Here is an 18588-nt window from a genome sequence, read left to right on the forward strand (position 1 = left end):
TTATGGAGAATATTTTGTTCTTTTAATTAGGATTACAGTTAGTTTCATAAATTTAAATGAGAAGCATCACACAATAATTCCAAAACAGAAAAAATGAGATATTCTTTGTTGGAAATTTTTGAATGGAATTTTGAATTTCAATTTTTTTTGGGTGTGCGTGCACCGTTTTTTGTGCTTTCACTGGAAATCTCACACTATAATATCATTAGCAATCAAAAAACATACACAACCACATTTTTCTCGGTATAGCAAATATTTGTAAAATGCACATAAATACATGTACAATACATAAATGTAAAAGCTTTGCATATGATATTGTTTTTGGAAAACACACATGAATGTACTTTTCTGAAGAGTATTTTGTGTTGCTAATTATAATTTTTGCCATACAATAAAAGTAAACACATAATTGTAGTCCATTCCATACACTCGTTTTAATTGATTAGTACAGGTTTGCATTTTGATGACATAAGTGAAGAGTGTTACTTTCCCTTTTGTATTAATATAACCCACTTGCACTGGGTCAAGTGCCACAGTAACTCACCCTGGCCAGCTGGTGGAACTGCAGTGCGGAAAGAAAAAAAAAAAAAGATTGCGAAACCTAACATTTAGAACTGAAGAAGCCCTTCGGATTAAAGGTCAAACGTCTTCAACAAACAAGAAATATCCACTTGCCTCAATGGAATTTTTGCAGATTACCATGACATGAATGATTGAGAATCCATACAGACAACTTGCTATGCAGCAAGTTGGCCCATAACAATGCACACGTACAGAACTGGAGGGGAGCAGTACTTGTCAATCCAATCAGTCCCGCTGTAAATTAGTCCTCCATGTTCCATTCATTATGCATTAAAGGCGCTATACAAATATGATTGTTGATATTATTATATTTGTTCAATTTCTCTGCAGGTGACTGCTCAGTCGTCTGCACTGAGTTTTGTCTTCAGTTGATGCTGCTCCGTCCACAAAGACTGACCTGGCTTCTTTTCAGACGTCTTGGCCCGACGCAGCTTGACTGCTAGCACCAATATGACCAACAGTGAGCAGAGCACAACAGCCACAGAAAGGGCGACCCACATGCCTGAATGACATCCTGAGCGGGCTTCACTCTCTCCTGCACAGACAGGAAAGTGTCACATGATTTCCTTACACATACATTTTTTATGGTAATTCAAATTCCTCATTCCTATTTTATAGCTCAAAAACTATACATAGTCTAAACATGCATTTACATATGGAATGGTCATTATAATTATTGTTTCCATTGAATTTACAGATACTGTATTCTTTTATTTGGATTCTTGGTCCGATCTATTCAAACTGTTTTAGTTCACCTTTTTTTCACCTGAAAACGAAAGTTATACCAAGTCAAGTTTTTAATTAATATTGTATTAACATGCAAGGAGTCCTCAGTGTAGGACAGAGTGTCATTCTATGGAGGCACCGTAACCTAAAATTGTACCTAAACCTAAAACATATTTTTTCCAGAATATCTTTTGTGCAGGCAAGTTGAGACACGGCATTCTGATTAATATTGCGTTCGTGGAATAAGAGTTAATCCTCCCGTTTTCAGCCATCTCTGGGGGCTCAGAGAACGACCAATCATGTCCCAGCTTCAGAAAACAGGTGAGCTGTGATTGGTCGATACCTGAGCCCTGAGACACTGTGATGTCATTTTCAGTTGACAGAAGAGACAAAATGGCCACCCCCGGAGATAGCTAAAAACAGGTGGATTAACTCTTATTCCACAAACCCAATATTTATCAGAATGCTTTGTTTCAACTAGTGGCCTTGCATAGAACATATTATTGAAAAAAATACGTTTGGGTTGACTTCCCCTTTAAGTCAGACCACACCGTATTCTAACGGTAACCAAAGAAATAATTAGAGCAAATATTTGTTTGAAAAATGCTTCTAGGCCATGAATATAAAACAATGCACTAAAAAATGGTAAGTGTGGCAGTAACTGAGCATGTCATTTTGTGCCACGTGACAAGGTATTCTTACACCACGGGCAATTCGTAATAGTCTGTTAAGATTGCATTAAGCCGAGGCCTCCTCCTGTATACAGTAGTATGCCTGCTTGTTTATCTTTTTTTGTGGTGGTAACCTGCTTCCATGTTGGATATCTTGCATTTTTTACTTACAAAGGAAAAACAAAACAGTTGATTTTTTGTTTCTCATAATTATGACTCATGAGTTACCTTGTGAGTAAACGCTGACAGTCGAAAAGCCAGAACTCTCTACTGCTGCTTTCCTCCAGCCGTGGGAGAGAGAAGGGAGCCACTCTTCCACCTCGCAGCAATAAAGACCGCGATCTGAAAGAGTGGGCTTCAACACGGTGAGGCTGAATTGGTTAGGCAAAGCGTGATCGAATCTCAGCCGCTCTCGTCTCTCAAACCAAAAGTCTTGTAATGTCGAGTTTCTGTACGATGTGAATACAGCTTGCCGTTTGGTCTCCCTCTTCTCCTGCCAAAACCAGGTGACCCGGAACGTGGATTCCACGCTGGATTGTTTGGTGATGTGACAATGGATGGTGAAATCCTGTGATGTGCTCACATTAACCTCCAACTCTTCTTTGATGACAGACAGGTTGCTGTCTGTCAAAGGGGACCAGAAATGATCAAAGATTTTTTTTTCTAGGTTAACCGGCAAAACTCAAATGGAGATTCACCATAAGTCTGGAGGGATAAAGTCTAGCCTATGGACATGCAGGAGAAAATGCATAATATGCTCATACCTGTAACGTTCGCAGACAATACGTGGGGGCCACCTTCAACTGAAGCCTTCTGCTTCCAGCGGCCTTCATGCCCAAGTTGGTACTGCTCCACCCGACACTGGTATGTCCCGCTATCCCCATCGTGGACACTCTGAATTTCCAGACCGAAGCTGCTCCGGTGGGGTCTGGAGAGACGAAGCCTCCCCTGTAGGCCGTGAGGACCCTTGTTCTTCGGATACTTCAGTAGGCCCGTATGATCGAGCTCCAATATCGGAACAACGGGAGATCCAAGCCTGGTGTAGAACCAGGTGACTTTGTAGAAATAGGAATTGCTGGATGCACCTGAGATCAGCTCACACTTCAGTTGCACTTTGTCTCCTTCTTTCGCAAGGACATGCTGCTCTTTGTTATCCAAACGGAGATCGTTGGCTGGACGAAGGAGAAATCCTAGTTAATCCAGAACAAAATAGTGTGGGTGCATGAATCATAAAAGATCTCACCAGGGTCAATAAGTGTTAGCTGAGTGGTTCCAGAGACTGGAGGGAGATGGTACCATTCACCACGAGGATCTTGCAGCCACTCCACTACTTCACACACATAAAAACCTTGGTCTGAAGTCTGAGAATCCCGAATGGTCAACTCAAAATTAGGACCCTTAGTTCGCTGCATGCTGATCCGCTGGCTGTGGTTCACGGTCAATGTCACCAAGGAGTCTCGACCCGAACTTAAGATGGTCAGATTTTGGGTCTCTTGCTGTAGAATCCAGGTGACTGCGTAGCAAGATGATCCAGAGCGAGATGAAGTAACCAAGCATTCGATGGTGATGTCACTGTTGATATTTCTTGTCAAGGCACGACTGGGTGTCAGAATGAGGTCACTCTCTAAGGAAGGGGAGACAGGTAAGAAGTTTTATCCGAAATGGTTCATGTAAAAGGGGTATGGAACTTTATGAAATCTGTTGTCGCTATTTTGAAGGGTGCTTTCCCGCTTGCAGTCATTTTAAGCTTTCAGCAGGGCCCATTCAGTCCCTTCTAACCACTTCAAAAGCACAGAACTTGAAACTTGAACAGGAAAAGAACAGAAGGCCGTATTGTGCCGATTCACTCTTTGGTTCTTATTAAGGGCACTTCCATACCTAATTCTGGTATTTTTCAGCTCCTAGGCTTTTAAACAGTTTCCCCTTGTTTCAGGTTTCTTTTCTGAGAGTGAAAAAAAAAAATCAAAAGAAACCAAAAGACATTACGACATACCACGTCACACTCTGCATTTCTCTTATTAGTCAATGGAGGGCACAGCAATGTAAGCAGGAAGGTTTGCTGGAGTGGGGTTGAATGACCAGATTTTTTAAATTGACATGTATACAATGAAAGTCAAGATGACATCAAATAATCGCAGATGACATGATTGATATTTTTTCCCAGGAGGAGGGAATAAATTTACAATTACCGCTATTTATATGCGCAGAGAATGATCAGCTCCTTCATCAAATGTATGCAGATCCAAGCACGTTGAACACAACAGCATCAATGCGGGCCGGGTGAAAGCTGTTATTTCCAGCCAGAAAAAAATCCTTTTGCCCATTGTGCTTGCTGCTGGGACAGCCAGGTACAACTTGTACAACTTTGCCAAATAGGGAAACCTGTCCTCATTCTGGGCCCACCACACAGTCATGCATGGTGGGAATTTGCGCAGTTTGAAAATAATCACAGACCTCTTTGTGCGCAATGGAATAATTCCCCACTCTTCTTCCATTTTGATAGTGTGAGCCAAAGAAAAATCCAGCATGGCATTTTCCCCTTTCTTGCTTTTCCCCCCAATTACCATAGCTGCACATTCAGAAATAGAAGACAATAGTAATCAACTAAAAGGTGACAATAATTTCATTCAGCCCCTTTAAAGAGGAAGTCAACCCCAAAATTGTCTTCACAATATGTTCTATGTATCCCTACTAGTCTAAACTTGATATTTTAATCAGTATTGTGTTTGCAGAATATGAATTAAGCAGCAAAATCCACCAGTTTTTAGCCATCTCAGGGGGTGGCCATTTTGTCACTTCTGTCGCCTGAAAATGACATCACAACTGTTCAGGGCTCAGGTAACGACCAATCAAGGCTTAGCTTCAGAAAACAGGTCAGCCGCGATTGGTCGTTACCTGAGCCCTGAGCAGTTGTGATGTCGGTTTTCAGTGGACAGAAGTGACAAAATGGCCGCCCCCGGAGATGGCTAAAAACAATTGGATTAACTCTTATTCCATAAACACGATATTGATCAGAATGCGTGTTTCAACTAATGGGCATGCTGGGAACATATTCTTGAAAAAATATGTTTAAGTTGACTTCCGCTTGAAACTTTTGTCACCCTCACATGCAACTGCATGGCGAAGAGCTCAAGTGATGCCTTTTGCGTAAAGCACGTCTAATTGCCCTGTATCTGAGATGTGCTAGCTATGCAAATAAAAGTGCCCCAAGACATTACAGCAAACAAAGAGCTCTTTGTGTTCACATTGCATTGCACCCCAGGGGGAGATTCTAAATCGATTCAAGTTCAATTGCGTCTCTCACCTGGGATCTGCACCATCACCATCAGCAGGTTGGACGGCGACAGCTTCTTGTACGCATTCTTCTGGTAAACGGACACCCGACACTGGTAGCCCCCTGCCTCCCGGTGGCTGGCACCATTGATAAGAAGGTAGTAAATCCTCTCACTGGGTCTATTGTCAACCCTAAGGTGGTAGCGTTGCTGATCTCCAGACCAGCTGATGGCACCGTCATAGTACATCGTCAGGATGTTGTCTAAGGTCGAGGCGCCGCGCTGCAGGCTCCAGGAGAGCGTTATGGCGAGACGCGGCCCTTTGACACGGCACATCAATTCCACATTGTCTCCTACAGTCACAACGCTCTTGCGGCTTATCAGATTCACGCCCGCAAGCGAGTCTGCAATAATGGAAAGAATGAGAATGGAAAGACAACTGCAACAAGCATAGTAACCATCTTGATAATGAGTATCCACAATACTACAAGCATTTGATGTTTACAAATTAAACAACCATACATGTTGTCCTAAACTTCATGGGGCATGTAGAAGCTCTAATGCGTGTTATGTGCTTGAAAGCTAACCCAAAGGTGCCACCGTTAACTTGGTCGTCGCTGAGTGGCTGTTGGTCTTGCTGTGACTGTTCCATTCAGACACCATACACTGGTACACGCCCGAATCGGCCGGCGTGATGTCATCAAGCTCCAGGACGAAGATCTCCTCCGCGGGGCGCGTAGCTCTTACTCGATTCGAGACCTCAACAGCGGCCGTCTCCGCGACACCCTCCTGACTTAATCCGATGACGTTGGTGAACGTGGATGTCTGCGCAACTTTGCGCTGCCAGGCGACGGAGAGCTGGCCCTTGAAGCCGTGCACTTTGCAAGTTAGCGTCAACGCGTCGCCTTCGTTGACATGCACGGTGTTTTGCATTTCGACCGAAAGTCCACTGACTGTAATGAGAAGAGATATAAGGGGTGAAACCACTGTAATTGCGTTTTGGCCTTTTGTTCTCATGGTGGCTAAAGGGGAAATCAGCCCAAACATTTTTTTTTCAAAAATATGTTCCCAGTAGGCCCACTAGTTGAAACATGGCATTCTGATTAATATTGTGGTATATGAGTTGCAGCAAAATCCACCCCTTTTTAGCCATCTCAGGGGGCGGCCATTTTGTCACTTCTGTCGACTGGTTATGACATCACAACTGCTCAGGGCTCAGGTAACAACCAATCACGGCTCAGCTTCAGAAAACAGGTCAGCCGTGATTGGTCCTTATCTAAGCCCTGAGCAGTTTTGATTCGACAAATCAATTTTCAGTTGACAGAATTGACAAAATGGCCGCCCCCACAGATGGCTAAAAACGTGTGGATTAACTATTATTTCACAAACGCAATATTTATCAGAATGCCTCGTTTCAACTAATGGGCTTACATGGAACATATTGTTGAAAAAAAAACATGTTTGCATTGACTTGGGTTTTAAGGTTAGGGTTAACAAGTGGACTTGTCAATTCGAAGGCTTCTGATGTCGTATCAGAGGCGGACGAGTTACGTCTGAAAGACACGGACAACTAAATGCTAACATTACGCCTCTGACGAGCAGGTTTGCCCACAAGTCAGTGTGAAAGGAGTTTGTGGTCTTGACAGTTGACATGTTCATTACTTTTTTTTTTTTTTTTTTTTTTTAACCCAATGAGTCAGATGGACATTTTTAGGATTGTTGAGCCTTTGCGAAAGGTTTGTGCACAATTGCACACCATTTTTGAGTATTTTTGGTTTTGTTTACACATGCCACTTAATAGTAACATAGCGGTTGGCGCCGATTTTCCTGTGTAGAGTTTGCATGTTCTCCCCATGGTTAGATTAGCTTCATTTAAGTCTAAATTGTCCCGAGGCGAATGTGAGGGCAAATAGTTGCTTGTGACCTGTAGTTGACATGCTAACTAGCAGGGAGCTGGAGTCTTGGGCTTCGCCTTGCACAAAGTCGCCATGCTGTCCTCTTTCTTGGGGCCACACTCTGCACATGTACCGTCCCTGGTCGTCAGTGCTGACAGGCTGCAAAACAAGACGGTAATCTGTGTCCCCGATCCTGCTGGCCCTGAGCTCTCCTTGTTTCTCTCGCCGACCGTACTCGGGGCTCACGGACAGAACGCCAGTGGGGCCTATTCGGGCCAGCTCGACACCTGCCCGGAGCCAGGCTACAGAGAAAAACTTTTTCTCCGGCTTCTGCGTGTCAACACTGCATGTTAGCAGCAGCTCCTGCCCCTCCTGTAGAGATGTCTGCTGCGCTGAAACTCTCACCACCACAGAGACCTTGTCTGGCAACAGCTCTGTGCAGCCACAGAAAGACGGGAAAAGTAGAAAAAAAAATGAGCATAGCGAAACAAACAACACAGCACACATCCTGTCAGGAAGCCACAGTAGAAGAGCAAGAATACAATTAAATATGTCAGCTCAACAGCATATCGAACAGATGGTGTACTTAAGCACATGGTCTCACCTCTAGCCCACTTACAGAGACTAAAGATGTGCCTCACAGATCAGTCCCAGCTCCATTCCTATTCACCATTTACATAAATCGACAGAGCTGGGCATTTTACTAAAAATTGAGCGTCTGTTATTAGTCATCCGTCTGCAGCGTGGGTACCCATCCGTTGTCCGTCATTCGCCTTTTTTTCCGGGGAGAAAAAAAATATTACCCGTCTATAGGCTGGGCGGCCTCTGAATAAAAAGGGGCATCTGTCGGCAAGTCAGACTAAACTTTCACTCAACTTTCACTCAATTTATTGTGTACAGTGTGGCATCAGGCCGAAACCTTCAATGTCACAATTTGGTACATTTATTCAAATATTTTTTTCACAAATCTACAGTATACTCTTAGTCAGTCCACACGTGAGGGTGCTACTGTATTTATATAAATTACTGACCCAAAATGTTGAAAATGGCTGACTCACTTTCTTAATGCAATGTTAATGGTTGAACAAACACGCAAACATTTTTTTGTGGTCTCCTGAAAAGTGGATGTTACTGACCTCTGCCTTTGACAGCTAGCGTGGTCCCCTCTGCAGTTTTCTGCGTAAGCGAGTACCACGACAGGTCGGGATCCTCGATCCATTCTTGAGCCTGGCAGTAGATCCGACCCGCATCTGTCGGCTCCAACCGATCCATCTTCAGCCTGTACGTGGCCTCCCCGACCTTATCCAGTCTTATGAGGCCGGCTCGGTAGCGCCCTTGAAACTCCGGGCCGGGCCTTAATGTGAAGTCTCTGTTTAGGGAGACGACGAGCTGTGCGTCGTGGTCGTCGTCGCCCTCCTTTCGGAGATACCAGGCTACAGACAGATGGGTGTGCTGGATGGTGTTGCTGGATGCTTGGCATGTTAAAGTGAGCGTTTCACCCTGGTTATAGAGCAGCGCGGTGGAGGTGGCTGATGAAACACTCAGGGAGTCGTCAATCACTGCGGAGATAAGAGTTTATGAAGCACCATGTTACCGACAATGTCAGTAAGGGATGAATGGCAAGTGATTACCTTTAATGGTGATGCTTGCGCTGTAGGTTCCATCATAAATATATTCCGGGTTGATCACAGCGCAGTCGTATTCCCCTTCATCATCTTTCTGAAGACTTTTTATCTCAAAGAGGACGGAGTTGGACGATTCGTGCGCCAAGGTGATGTTGTTGCCTCGCTTGCGGTACGCAGCATAACCAAAGTTGGGATCTTCGGTGCTAATGATGTTCATGACAATTGGCGTCGCAGGCTTGGTGATGCGGAATTCAAATTCCTTCCTGGAGTCGACGTTGGTGAATCCGCTCACGCTACAGGAGATTGTGAGCCGAGAGCCTGCCACACGGTACAGAGGTCCAGCCTGGATCTGGGTCAGCACTCTGGCGTTTCCTGAGTGGAGCACAGAATTTTTTTTAAAAAATACAATAAAATTTTCCTTTTCCTGTGGAACTGATCCTCAGTCGAAAAACTCTGTTTTTTGTACTGTTTTATTTTTATTTATTTTATATGCCCCAGCACAAATAGAAATTGGTCTCAATGAAGTATGTTAAAGTAATACATCTGGACTGAGGTACTAAAATCTTTGCGTGTTGGGTTGAGCTACATTTGGGTTGTTAGTGGAAATTACAATTAGTGTTTTTTTGGTTTTTTTTCGCTGTGCTTTGCTCTGCTCTGGAAGCTATTTATTTTTTTAAGAGCAATGTTGTAAGCTGACATTAAAATTATATGAAATTGTTCTGGGATCATATATTATGGAATATTTACATTATAAATGATCAATACAGGCAATTACAAAAATTTGGGGGGTTAAAACATGTGAATTCATATTTGATTTAACTCATTCATCTATCAATCAATTTCTCTTGTTCAGTGAATGTTAATCTCTATGTACAGTTAAATTTGTTCCGGATGACTAAATAATTAGCAGAAAATGACATTTTATCTGACAAAATTCTAATTAATAAAATACAAATGGGGCATGTCTCTACCATATTAGGTTTGTTTGTGGGTTTGAAATTAGATGATTCGCAAGAAAAGTAGATAATCATGTTTTTTTTTGTTTTTTTTAACTATTGTGGTGTTTTACAGGTATACAGCTTTTTCGTTGTTTTTTTAACTACCGGTAATTCCGTAATTGACGTAATTCTTACATTCCGTTAGTGCTTGACTTCTTTTAACATGTATAAAGTGGCAGTTAAGAATGTTAAAAAAACATATTTAAAACATAAAAAAGCCTTTAGCGTGAACAATCAATTAGAAAATTCTCTGGTTTTGACAAAATACTCAGTTGAAAAAAATCTGGATTTGGCATATCTATTTTTTTTTTAAAGACAAAAGGAATCTATTAGCCTTTCTTTTTAAAAATAAAATATTATATTTTGTTCATCCTTTAACTAATTGCCTTTAGGTTTATCTGCACAAACCCTCACCAGACTCCTTTTAAACAGCAGAAATTAAATGGAAGACATACCGAGGTGCAAAAGCGTTGCCATGCACAGGAGCAAACAATGAGTCCATAAGTACAAAAGGAAGCGCTGCATCCTGAATCAGCTTGTTGACTGTGTCAATGCATAACATTGCGTATGTTTATATGTCTTCTCGCAGGAATTAAAGTGGTGTGTGCTTCCTGTCTGCAACCTAGAGGAAGTGTGAAATATTTCCAGCACGTAACATATTGACCACAACATTACCAGTGATTGTCACTCATTATTAAGTCCCTGTGTTCTTATAAGCAGAGTATTTGGGTCTATTAATGCTAATACTGTATTAATAAAAAGTCTAATGGTCCATTGTCTTGTCATTCGTAATACTTTAGAAAAAAACATTACATTATAGTTCAATGCTAATGTGATAAAAGGTGAATGGAGCCAATCTAAAAACCATGATTTTATTTGTCTCAATATCATACATTTTTCAAATCATATTTTTATCATTACTTTCATAATCTTGAGTAAAGACTCAGATGACTCCAGAAGGTTAAAGTTTGACCTTTTCAGCAAACGCTGTTGCTATAAAACTATAACATAATTTGAAGGCTGTTTTGAAATGGCAACATTGGCACCTAGTGGGGAAAGAGGTGAATAGCACTACCATCGATTATGGTCCCAAAATACCTGTAACAAGCGTTTATAATACATGAATATAGATCATTAAAAACGAGAAATGAAAAGACTTTCCAAAAATAAGAATGGAAGATGTGATAGCAACCTGTACAACTCGCGCAGGAAAGAAGAAATCAATGTTTTTACTATAGTACATACTATGGTCAGTTTATTTTTAATTTTCAAAGATGATACATATAAAATTTTGTATCATAGTCATCAACATTTAATCATTTATATCCTAAAATTACTTAATTGCAGACAAAGCAATAAAGGTGTCATGCCGTGTTAAAAATGACTGAGCCTAATAATGCCACGCAGTGAGATCATTCAAGATCTCATTATTTAATGTATTATTTAATACAATTATACTTATTATTCACATTTCAAAAAAGACTTGCAAAACTCTTATGCTGTAGCTACATAAAAAAAACTATTATAAACGTCAGATACATTTTCCGTTTTATACTATATTAATCAAGTTTTTGTAGTATTGTAACTTTTGAATGTTGTGGCCCCATGTGTTTTGAACAAAGGGAGAATTTGCTCAGGCTCAGTAGAGGAAGTGTCTAAAAACAAATGTTGCTACATATGTACTTGTAAGTTGGTGACAGAACAGAAATAGAAACTTTGCAAAGCAGCTGCAGAAGCAGCAGCACACTAACATGAAAACCACAAGGGTATATTTTGTGCATCTTTTTTGAAGCGGTGCAGGTGCACACACAGAGAGAAGTTTTGTGCAGGAGTTTCAGAGGAGCTTGTGAAGATGAGCGACTCGCTAGAGAGGACGACAGAGTGCCCCTTGTCTCTCGCTGGGGACGACCAGGGCCCAGAGAGTGAGAGTGGCACAGAGTACTTCTGGGAAGATGGAGGTCTGCCCGCGGCGCTGCAGAGAGGCTTGGAGGATTTGCGAGTTAACCTCGAGCTGACTGATGTGGTCATGTGCGTTCAAGGACATGATTTCCCTTGCCACAGAGCCATCCTTGCTGCTGCCAGTCAATATTTCAGGTAACAAAATAAATAAATACATTTAAAAAAAGGAATTAAAGCTGCAAGCAGCGATGATCAGGCCCTTGCATCCTCCGTTTTCATGGCGAATCAGTGAAGTGATTATTAAACTTTGCCTCCATTCACCAAGATCTGGTTCTGATTGGCTTGCCTACCAAACTTCACGTTTAGAAGTGAAACTGACTTTGGGAGGCCGATTTTAAGGAAAAATTCTAGGGCCAATTTTGAGGGTTCATGGCTGGACATGACTGCAAAGTGGTGAGTTTTTGTGGGAAAGGATTCAAAAAGGCTATTTGTTTGTTTAAAAAAAACAAACTACAAGGACAAAGAAATACTTGCTCATGACTTGATGAGAATGACTTTGTGGGTTTTTCTGCATGTGCTCAGGGCCATGTTCTGCAGTGGTTTGAAGGAGAGTCATGAGGAAAGGGTGGAAATGAAAGGATTGGACAGCGAGACAATGCAGATTCTCTTGCTATATACTTACACCAGCCAGGCCCTGCTCACTCAGTCAAACGTGCAGAATGTACTGGAAGCAGCCAGTCAGTTCCAGGTAAGAATTCCCCTAAAACAAATGTATACTCTCACTGTCCAATTTATTAGGCACAATTGCATGATCTATTGGCCAGTACAGGGGTTGTACACAACTGTATACTACATTCCCGAAAGGTAGTACAATCAAAATTTTCAGTAATGATACGCCTCAAAAGTGAAAACGCTATACAGATTAATCAAAAGCGGGTGCAGTATAGTGATCCTGCCGACCCTGTTCATGGTAAAGTAAAGAGTGTAAATACTAGGGATGTCACAATATCGGCAATGTTGTGATATTGCAATATTAAAATTGCCACAATATATTGTTGTCATCATGTCAAGATATTAAGAGCAGCAAATCTGTTTAAAAGCCAAAGTTGTTTTCCATTTGTGCAGTTCCGGCACCCTCTGGTGGTTAGTTTATTAGTAAAGTTTAATTTGATGCCACCTGTTCAAGACTGATGCTAATCGCTAATTGGAGCGCATGACTGGCCAAGCCTATTTCTTTGTCAATGCTGTTATTATGTAAAAATACAGTATATTGTGATTTTATTTTTTAATATGAGCCTCTTTTATATTTTTTTTTACAATACCGTGAGCTTTTATACAATATCGTGAAGTTTTTATGCATCGTTAACCTCCACAAAATACTGCGATAATCATCATAATGTGAGGTTCATTCGTGATATTTGGATATTGTGACATCACTAGTAAATACTAATACAATTATCAATACGAGTGTTTATGATACAAACAAACAATCACACCAAAAGCTAAGGTACCACAAATTTAAATTCTAAATGGCGTTTTTATGTTTTTTAAAGCACTTTCCCACAATTTTTGTCTAATGTTTTTTTGGGTACAAAATCCTATCCGTCCTAAAATTACTGTAATGTATTCGCGTGTTCTGTTTCTTGTAGTTTCTCCGCGTGGTGGATGCATGTGTTGGCTACCTGAGCAAATCCCTGCAACCGGATACTTGCATTGGCGTTCTAAACCTGGCGGATCGCTACGCCCTTCCCACTCTGAAGATCAAGGCTCAGGACTACATCGCCTCCCACTTTTCCCAGGTGGTCCAGCAGCAGGACTTTGTGGAAGTGGCGGCCGAGTCATTGGAGACCATCCTGCAGAGGGATGATCTGGACGTGAGGTACGAGGAGTGCGTTTTCGAGGGCCTCATGCGCTGGGTGAGAGCCGAGCAGGACGAGCGGCGCCGCTTACTGGCCAGGTTGCTTTCGTATGTGCGGCTGCCCTTGTTGGAGCCGGCGTACTTCGTGGACAAAGTAGAGGGTGATGAACTGATCCACAGCTGCAGCGAGAGCTTTCCTCTGCTGCAGGAGGCCCGCAACTTTCACCTCTCCGGAAGGGAGGTTAGTATAAGCACACGGACTACAGCAGGGGTGTCCTTTTTTTCTTTTCTTTATATACTCATGACCAGACTTCCAGGTGATGAAAACATGACCAATTAAATAGTAAAAACAAAACAATTAAGCCATGCTTTAAATTTCATGACTGTAATTAAGAAAAGTTTGTCATTTTTAGGAGTTTAAAACTGATACAATAATCCGTCACTTTTTGCACCCCCATACCCCCACCCCCCACCCACCCAAATACCTAATACCTATTGCCAATTAGGAACAGAAAGAATACACAATATACTGTAGTTTTGTCGTTTATAGGTGGTTTCCGAACGTACCAAACCGCGCATGCGCCACTTCCTGTCAGAGGTGTTCCTCATCATCGGGGGCTCCACCAAAGACGAACGCTTCATAAGCACCGTCACTTGTTTGGACCCGCTCAGACGCAGCAGGATCGAGGTTGCGAGGCTACCGGGCACCGGCAGGGAGGAGGTGGCCCCGAACAGGAAATGGGTGGAGTTTGCTTGCACCACTTTTCGCAATGAACTTTATATATCTGGTAAGACCGTATTTTGATTTTTTTTTTTCTTCATCACTGCCACGGTGCCACCACCACACGCTGGTAGGGTGCATATATAAAACATGGAGTGGCAGAACTTGCACAAAACCAGATGAAATAGAAAGCTAGCCGCTCCACTCTCAGACTCAACATTAGCAACCATTCAAAAGTTTCTCTGGGTGAATGGACAAAAGTTCCAAAAGACACACTCCAACTGTCTCATTAGTAGTATACTGTATAGAAGGAGAACAATCATGTGAGTAAAAGGAAAATGTTTGCTGAATGCAACTCTAGGAGGTAAAGAGACCCAGACGGACGTTTGGAAATACAATGGAGCCCTGGACAAGTGGATCCAGATCGAGTCTCTGATGACAGGCCGATGGCGGCACAAAATGGCCGTCCTAGGAGGGCGGGTGTACGCACTGGGCGGGTTCGATGGCGTGCGTCGGCTCGATTCCGTAGAGGCCTACGACCCTTTTCACAACCGTTGGACGCAGGTAAGCATGCACCCAATTTCATCCTCATAGTTGCCTAAAGACAGCATGTGTAACAGTCAGTTATTGTGATACTGTGTCTCGCCACACGGTGGCGCCTCTTTGGTTTATTATGTCAGTTAGTCACTTCTTTTTCCCTGAACTTCAGTGCACCTTTTGTCATGGACTCGGTCGGGTGTACCCGGCCGCTATGTTCTTAACACGCGGTATGCTGGGGAAGTATTGTTTTGTTGCAAATTAAACGACGGCTTGTGGAATATTAAGAAGTCTTTGCTCCTTCGGCTATCCAACAACACCCGTCCATGAATAAGTCAGCTCACTACCACTCGTTACACATGGTTATGAAATCCTGAACTTGGTAGCTAAGGAAAAAAAAATCAAACCATTATCAGCTAGCTAGTATTGTTGGAAAACAAAAGACATCGAAACATATTGAATGTTGACCAGCGTCATGGAGGACCTCAAAAATTCCACTTGTCCATGCTTTTCATAGAACAGCATCACATCCGCTTTTCACATGACTCCACTGACTTATTGGTACAGGTGACACCACTCGCAATGGGCGTGAGCTCCTTTGCTGCCGCGAGCTTCGACAGATGGATCTTTGTGATTGGTGGTGGGCCCAATGGAAAGCTGGCGACCGATTTGGTTCAATGCTGGGAACCTGGAACAGACTTTTGGGAGCTGCGGGCGCCAATTCCCATCGAAACCAAGTGCACCAATGCTGTCAGCTTCAAGAAATGCATCTATGTAGTTGGTAAGTCGTGATCCTAAATGTAAACCCAAAATGTGAATAGGTGAAGTTGTGCATACCGAGTCGCAAAGAGGCAGGGGTTCAATCAGTAGAGTCCGAGGCTAGTGAATATCTCTGAGTAATTGACACCCACCCAAAGAGTTTATAACTGCCTCTTAAAATGGCTCCAATGCACCATTTTTGTTTTAGACAAGGCTTTGGTCTGTCTAATAGAAGCTCTTCCCCTCACTTCAACATACTTCCTTGCCACCAAGATGCCAGAGGAGAGTGCTAAAACACTACTTTTCAATTAAATGGGACATTTTAGAAAGAGCACAAAAATCAACAAATAGGCAGGTTATCCAGCAAATAACAGAGGACTGATTCGAATCACAAATAGATCGGGTAACATGATATTGTTTATGTTTGTTTGTTTTTTTTTTTCATTTAAGACGTCTTCCTAACAGTTTTCTGGGTTCACTTTTCTGCTTTGGATTTCGTTTGCGGAGTTTGCATATTCTCTCCATGCTTGTGTGGGTTTTCGTTGGAGACTCCTCTTACAGCATTCCAAAAACATACAAGTTGGGTTCATTGAAGACGAAGGCCTTGTCTACACGTAGCCGGGAGTTTTTAACAACTGTATATCCTCTCCGCCGCCTGCGTTGGAATACACATAAAAAACGCATCCACACGAAACCGCGGAAGTGCGTTTTCAAACGCATGCCAAGCCTCTAGGCGGCAGTAGTTAGCCAAATACTGTCCATTCAAAAGGAACTTCCGTCCTTTGACGTCACTTCTACGAAACCAAAAGCACGGTGCCAAACGCGTTCGGGAGGACCGACAAGAGGTCAGAATTGCTTTTAAACCTTTCAAAGAGAAGCAGAGGTTGGTTGCGGACAAATAAGTAAGCAAAAAGCGCCTCGAGAATGGCTATAACCAACGCAGCGCCGCGGGAATCCATGTTGACCCGCATGAAAACACAAGTCGCGCAAGTGACGTCAGAGCATTTTTGTCGCATAGTGACGACGTAAATCTCCGGGTCTGACTGTCCACAGCCAAACGCGGATCCGGAGATATCCAAATCTCCACTGTGGCCGGAGTTTTGCGTTTTCAATGAACAAACTCCGGGGACGTGTGGATGATAGGGCTAACCGCAGGCTAATATCCGCCGTTTGCAAAAACCCCACGCTATGTGTAGACACGGCCTAAATTGCCCATAGGTGTCAATGTAACCTTGAAGGGATGTTTGTCTCTACTTATGTTTCCTGCCATTGTCTGCCAGCCAGGCCAGGGTGTACTGCCTCCTGTCCAATTTCAGCTCCGATAGGCTCCAGCTCACCTGCAACCCAAATAGCGCTTACTATGGATGGATGGTTAAGAACGAATTGAATGTGAATGGAATTTTTTTTACAATTACATTGTGCCTAACTTAAAATTCAAGAAAATGTGCTCCTTCCTACAGATGTGGTTATAAAATACAATGTGCTCAATCTATGGAGGCATCCTCTTTGTCCCCACAGGTGGCGCCATGCACACCATGTATTGCTACACCCCTCAGTCAGACTCATGGTCCTTTGTGACCCGTGTGGGCGAAAGGGCGAGCTGCGCCATTGCTGCCTGCAACAACAAACTCTTCATCACAGGAGGCCGTGATAACAAGAACCAAGTCGTCTCCACAGTCATGTGCTGGGATGTCGACAAAGGCATCTTGACAGAAGAATGTGCCTTGCCCGTGAGCGTGTCACACCATGGCAGTGTAACACTATTGAAGTCCTACACTCACATGCGCAGAGTATAACACCCAGACGCGGGCATTCCGTCAGACCGGTTCGTAAGTCTGTTCTTGACGGACGCCCGTTTTGCTGACGATTGACGAATGACAGGATGCCTTTTTAAAAAAGATGGACTGATGAATGATGGAAGGGGGTTTTCATCCGTTGGTGTAATCGTCACCCCTCACTGACAGACCATTTGTTTTGGCTTTTTTTTTTTTTTTTTTTTTTTTTTAGGGTCCGTGAGTTGGTGAGATGGTGGGGGTTCCCTAGCTCTGTCCAGATGTAGCGTGACTGTGGTGTAAAAAGTTTCGAATAGGGTGTGGCAACGTACAGGGACGTGGTTCTGGAGGAGGAAATGGGAAGACTTTCTGGGGCCGCCATGTATGTTTAAAAACTGCCCGTGTTCACAGGACCATTTTAAACAAACATTTAAAATAAACATACAGTAAGCAAGAACTGGCACAGGCAGAATACTCTGTTAAAATGTTGATTGTGTGGAGTTAATTCTTGTTTAATCACATCTTCGAGCAAATTGTGATTGCTCAGGTACTTTGCTGCGGACAGTAGAACAACATCATGTTAGCCATGAAAAGAGCTACATGGACCTCAGTTATGGAATGTAAACAAGAGTTTAGTACACCATTTTCATACCCATTAAATATAGGGGAAGTTAACCCAAACATGTTTTTTTCAAGAATATATTCGAGAACAGTGTGAGCAAGAGTGAGAAAGTGTGAGAAAAAGTCATACTTTGATTTATTTAATGATGATATAATTTGTGTAGGGCGGCACGGCGGTCGACTGGTTAGCTAGTCCGCCTCACAGTTCAGAGGTTGTGGGTTCGATCCCGGCTCCGGCCTCCCTGTGTGGAGTTTGCATGTTCTCCCCGTGCCTGCGTGGGTTTCCTCCGGGTACTCCGGTTTCCTCCCACATTCCAAAAACATGCACGGTAAATTGATTGGACTCTCTAAATTGCCCCTAGGTGTGATTGTGAGTGCGGATGTTTGTCTCTGTGTGCCCTGCGTTTGGCTGGCAACCAATTTAGGGTGTCCCCCGCCTACTGCCCCAAGACAGCTGGGATAGGCTCCAGCACGCCCGAGACCCTTGTCAGGATAAGCGGTATGGATAATGAATGAATGAATAATTATGTATTTCATTTTTTTTAAAAGTGAGTTTAAATAAGCCAATGTTTCATGGGTGGACCATATCACAGTGTATTTTTGGAATTTGTTGTGAGCCAATCAACTAAGGATGTGAGGCATTGCAGTCAGT

At 42.9% G+C, this 18588-nt stretch overlaps 2 protein-coding genes across 6 annotated transcripts; one reads left to right on the top strand and one right to left on the bottom strand.

Annotated features, from left to right (window-relative positions):
• Positions 1 to 409: 409 nt before the first annotated feature.
• Positions 410 to 14187, bottom strand: LOC147136383 (immunoglobulin superfamily member 3-like). Of its 4 annotated transcripts, none has more exons than XM_086051285.1 (12): positions 14094 to 14187; positions 13351 to 13754; positions 12351 to 12428; positions 8778 to 9143; positions 8283 to 8705; positions 7176 to 7580; positions 5839 to 6204; positions 5284 to 5655; positions 3223 to 3603; positions 2744 to 3151; positions 2208 to 2603; positions 410 to 1117 (listed from the first exon to the last, which is right to left on the bottom strand). In XM_086051285.1, exons 4-12 carry the CDS (start codon positions 8986 to 8988, stop codon positions 921 to 923), a joined length of 3159 nt encoding a protein of 1052 aa, XP_085907411.1. In that variant the 5' UTR covers positions 8989 to 9143; positions 12351 to 12428; positions 13351 to 13754; positions 14094 to 14187; the 3' UTR covers positions 410 to 920. The 4 variants fall into 4 exon arrangements, with proteins under 4 accessions (XP_085907411.1, XP_085907413.1, XP_085907410.1 ...); XM_086051287.1 differs by lacking the exon at positions 14094 to 14187 and having other exon boundaries at positions 13351 to 13521; positions 13619 to 13746; XM_086051284.1 differs by lacking the exon at positions 14094 to 14187 and having other exon boundaries at positions 13351 to 13764.
• Positions 11521 to 18000, top strand: klhl6 (kelch-like family member 6). Of its 2 annotated transcripts, XM_086051289.1 has the most exons (8): positions 11521 to 11863; positions 12251 to 12416; positions 13318 to 13767; positions 14077 to 14314; positions 14609 to 14811; positions 15352 to 15565; positions 17062 to 17368; positions 17551 to 18000. In XM_086051289.1, exons 1-7 carry the CDS (start codon positions 11622 to 11624, stop codon positions 17337 to 17339), a joined length of 1791 nt encoding a protein of 596 aa, XP_085907415.1. In that variant the 5' UTR covers positions 11521 to 11621; the 3' UTR covers positions 17340 to 17368; positions 17551 to 18000. The 2 variants fall into 2 exon arrangements, with proteins under 2 accessions (XP_085907415.1, XP_085907414.1); XM_086051288.1 differs by having other exon boundaries at positions 11522 to 11863; positions 17062 to 18000.
• Positions 18001 to 18588: the final 588 nt, after the last annotated feature.

The sequence above is a fragment of the Filicampus tigris genome, chromosome 14 (genome assembly GCF_054856515.1).
Source record: "Filicampus tigris isolate MCC_2025a chromosome 14, RoL_Ftig_1.0, whole genome shotgun sequence".
NCBI classification, from domain to species: Eukaryota; Metazoa; Chordata; class Actinopteri; order Syngnathiformes; family Syngnathidae; genus Filicampus; species Filicampus tigris.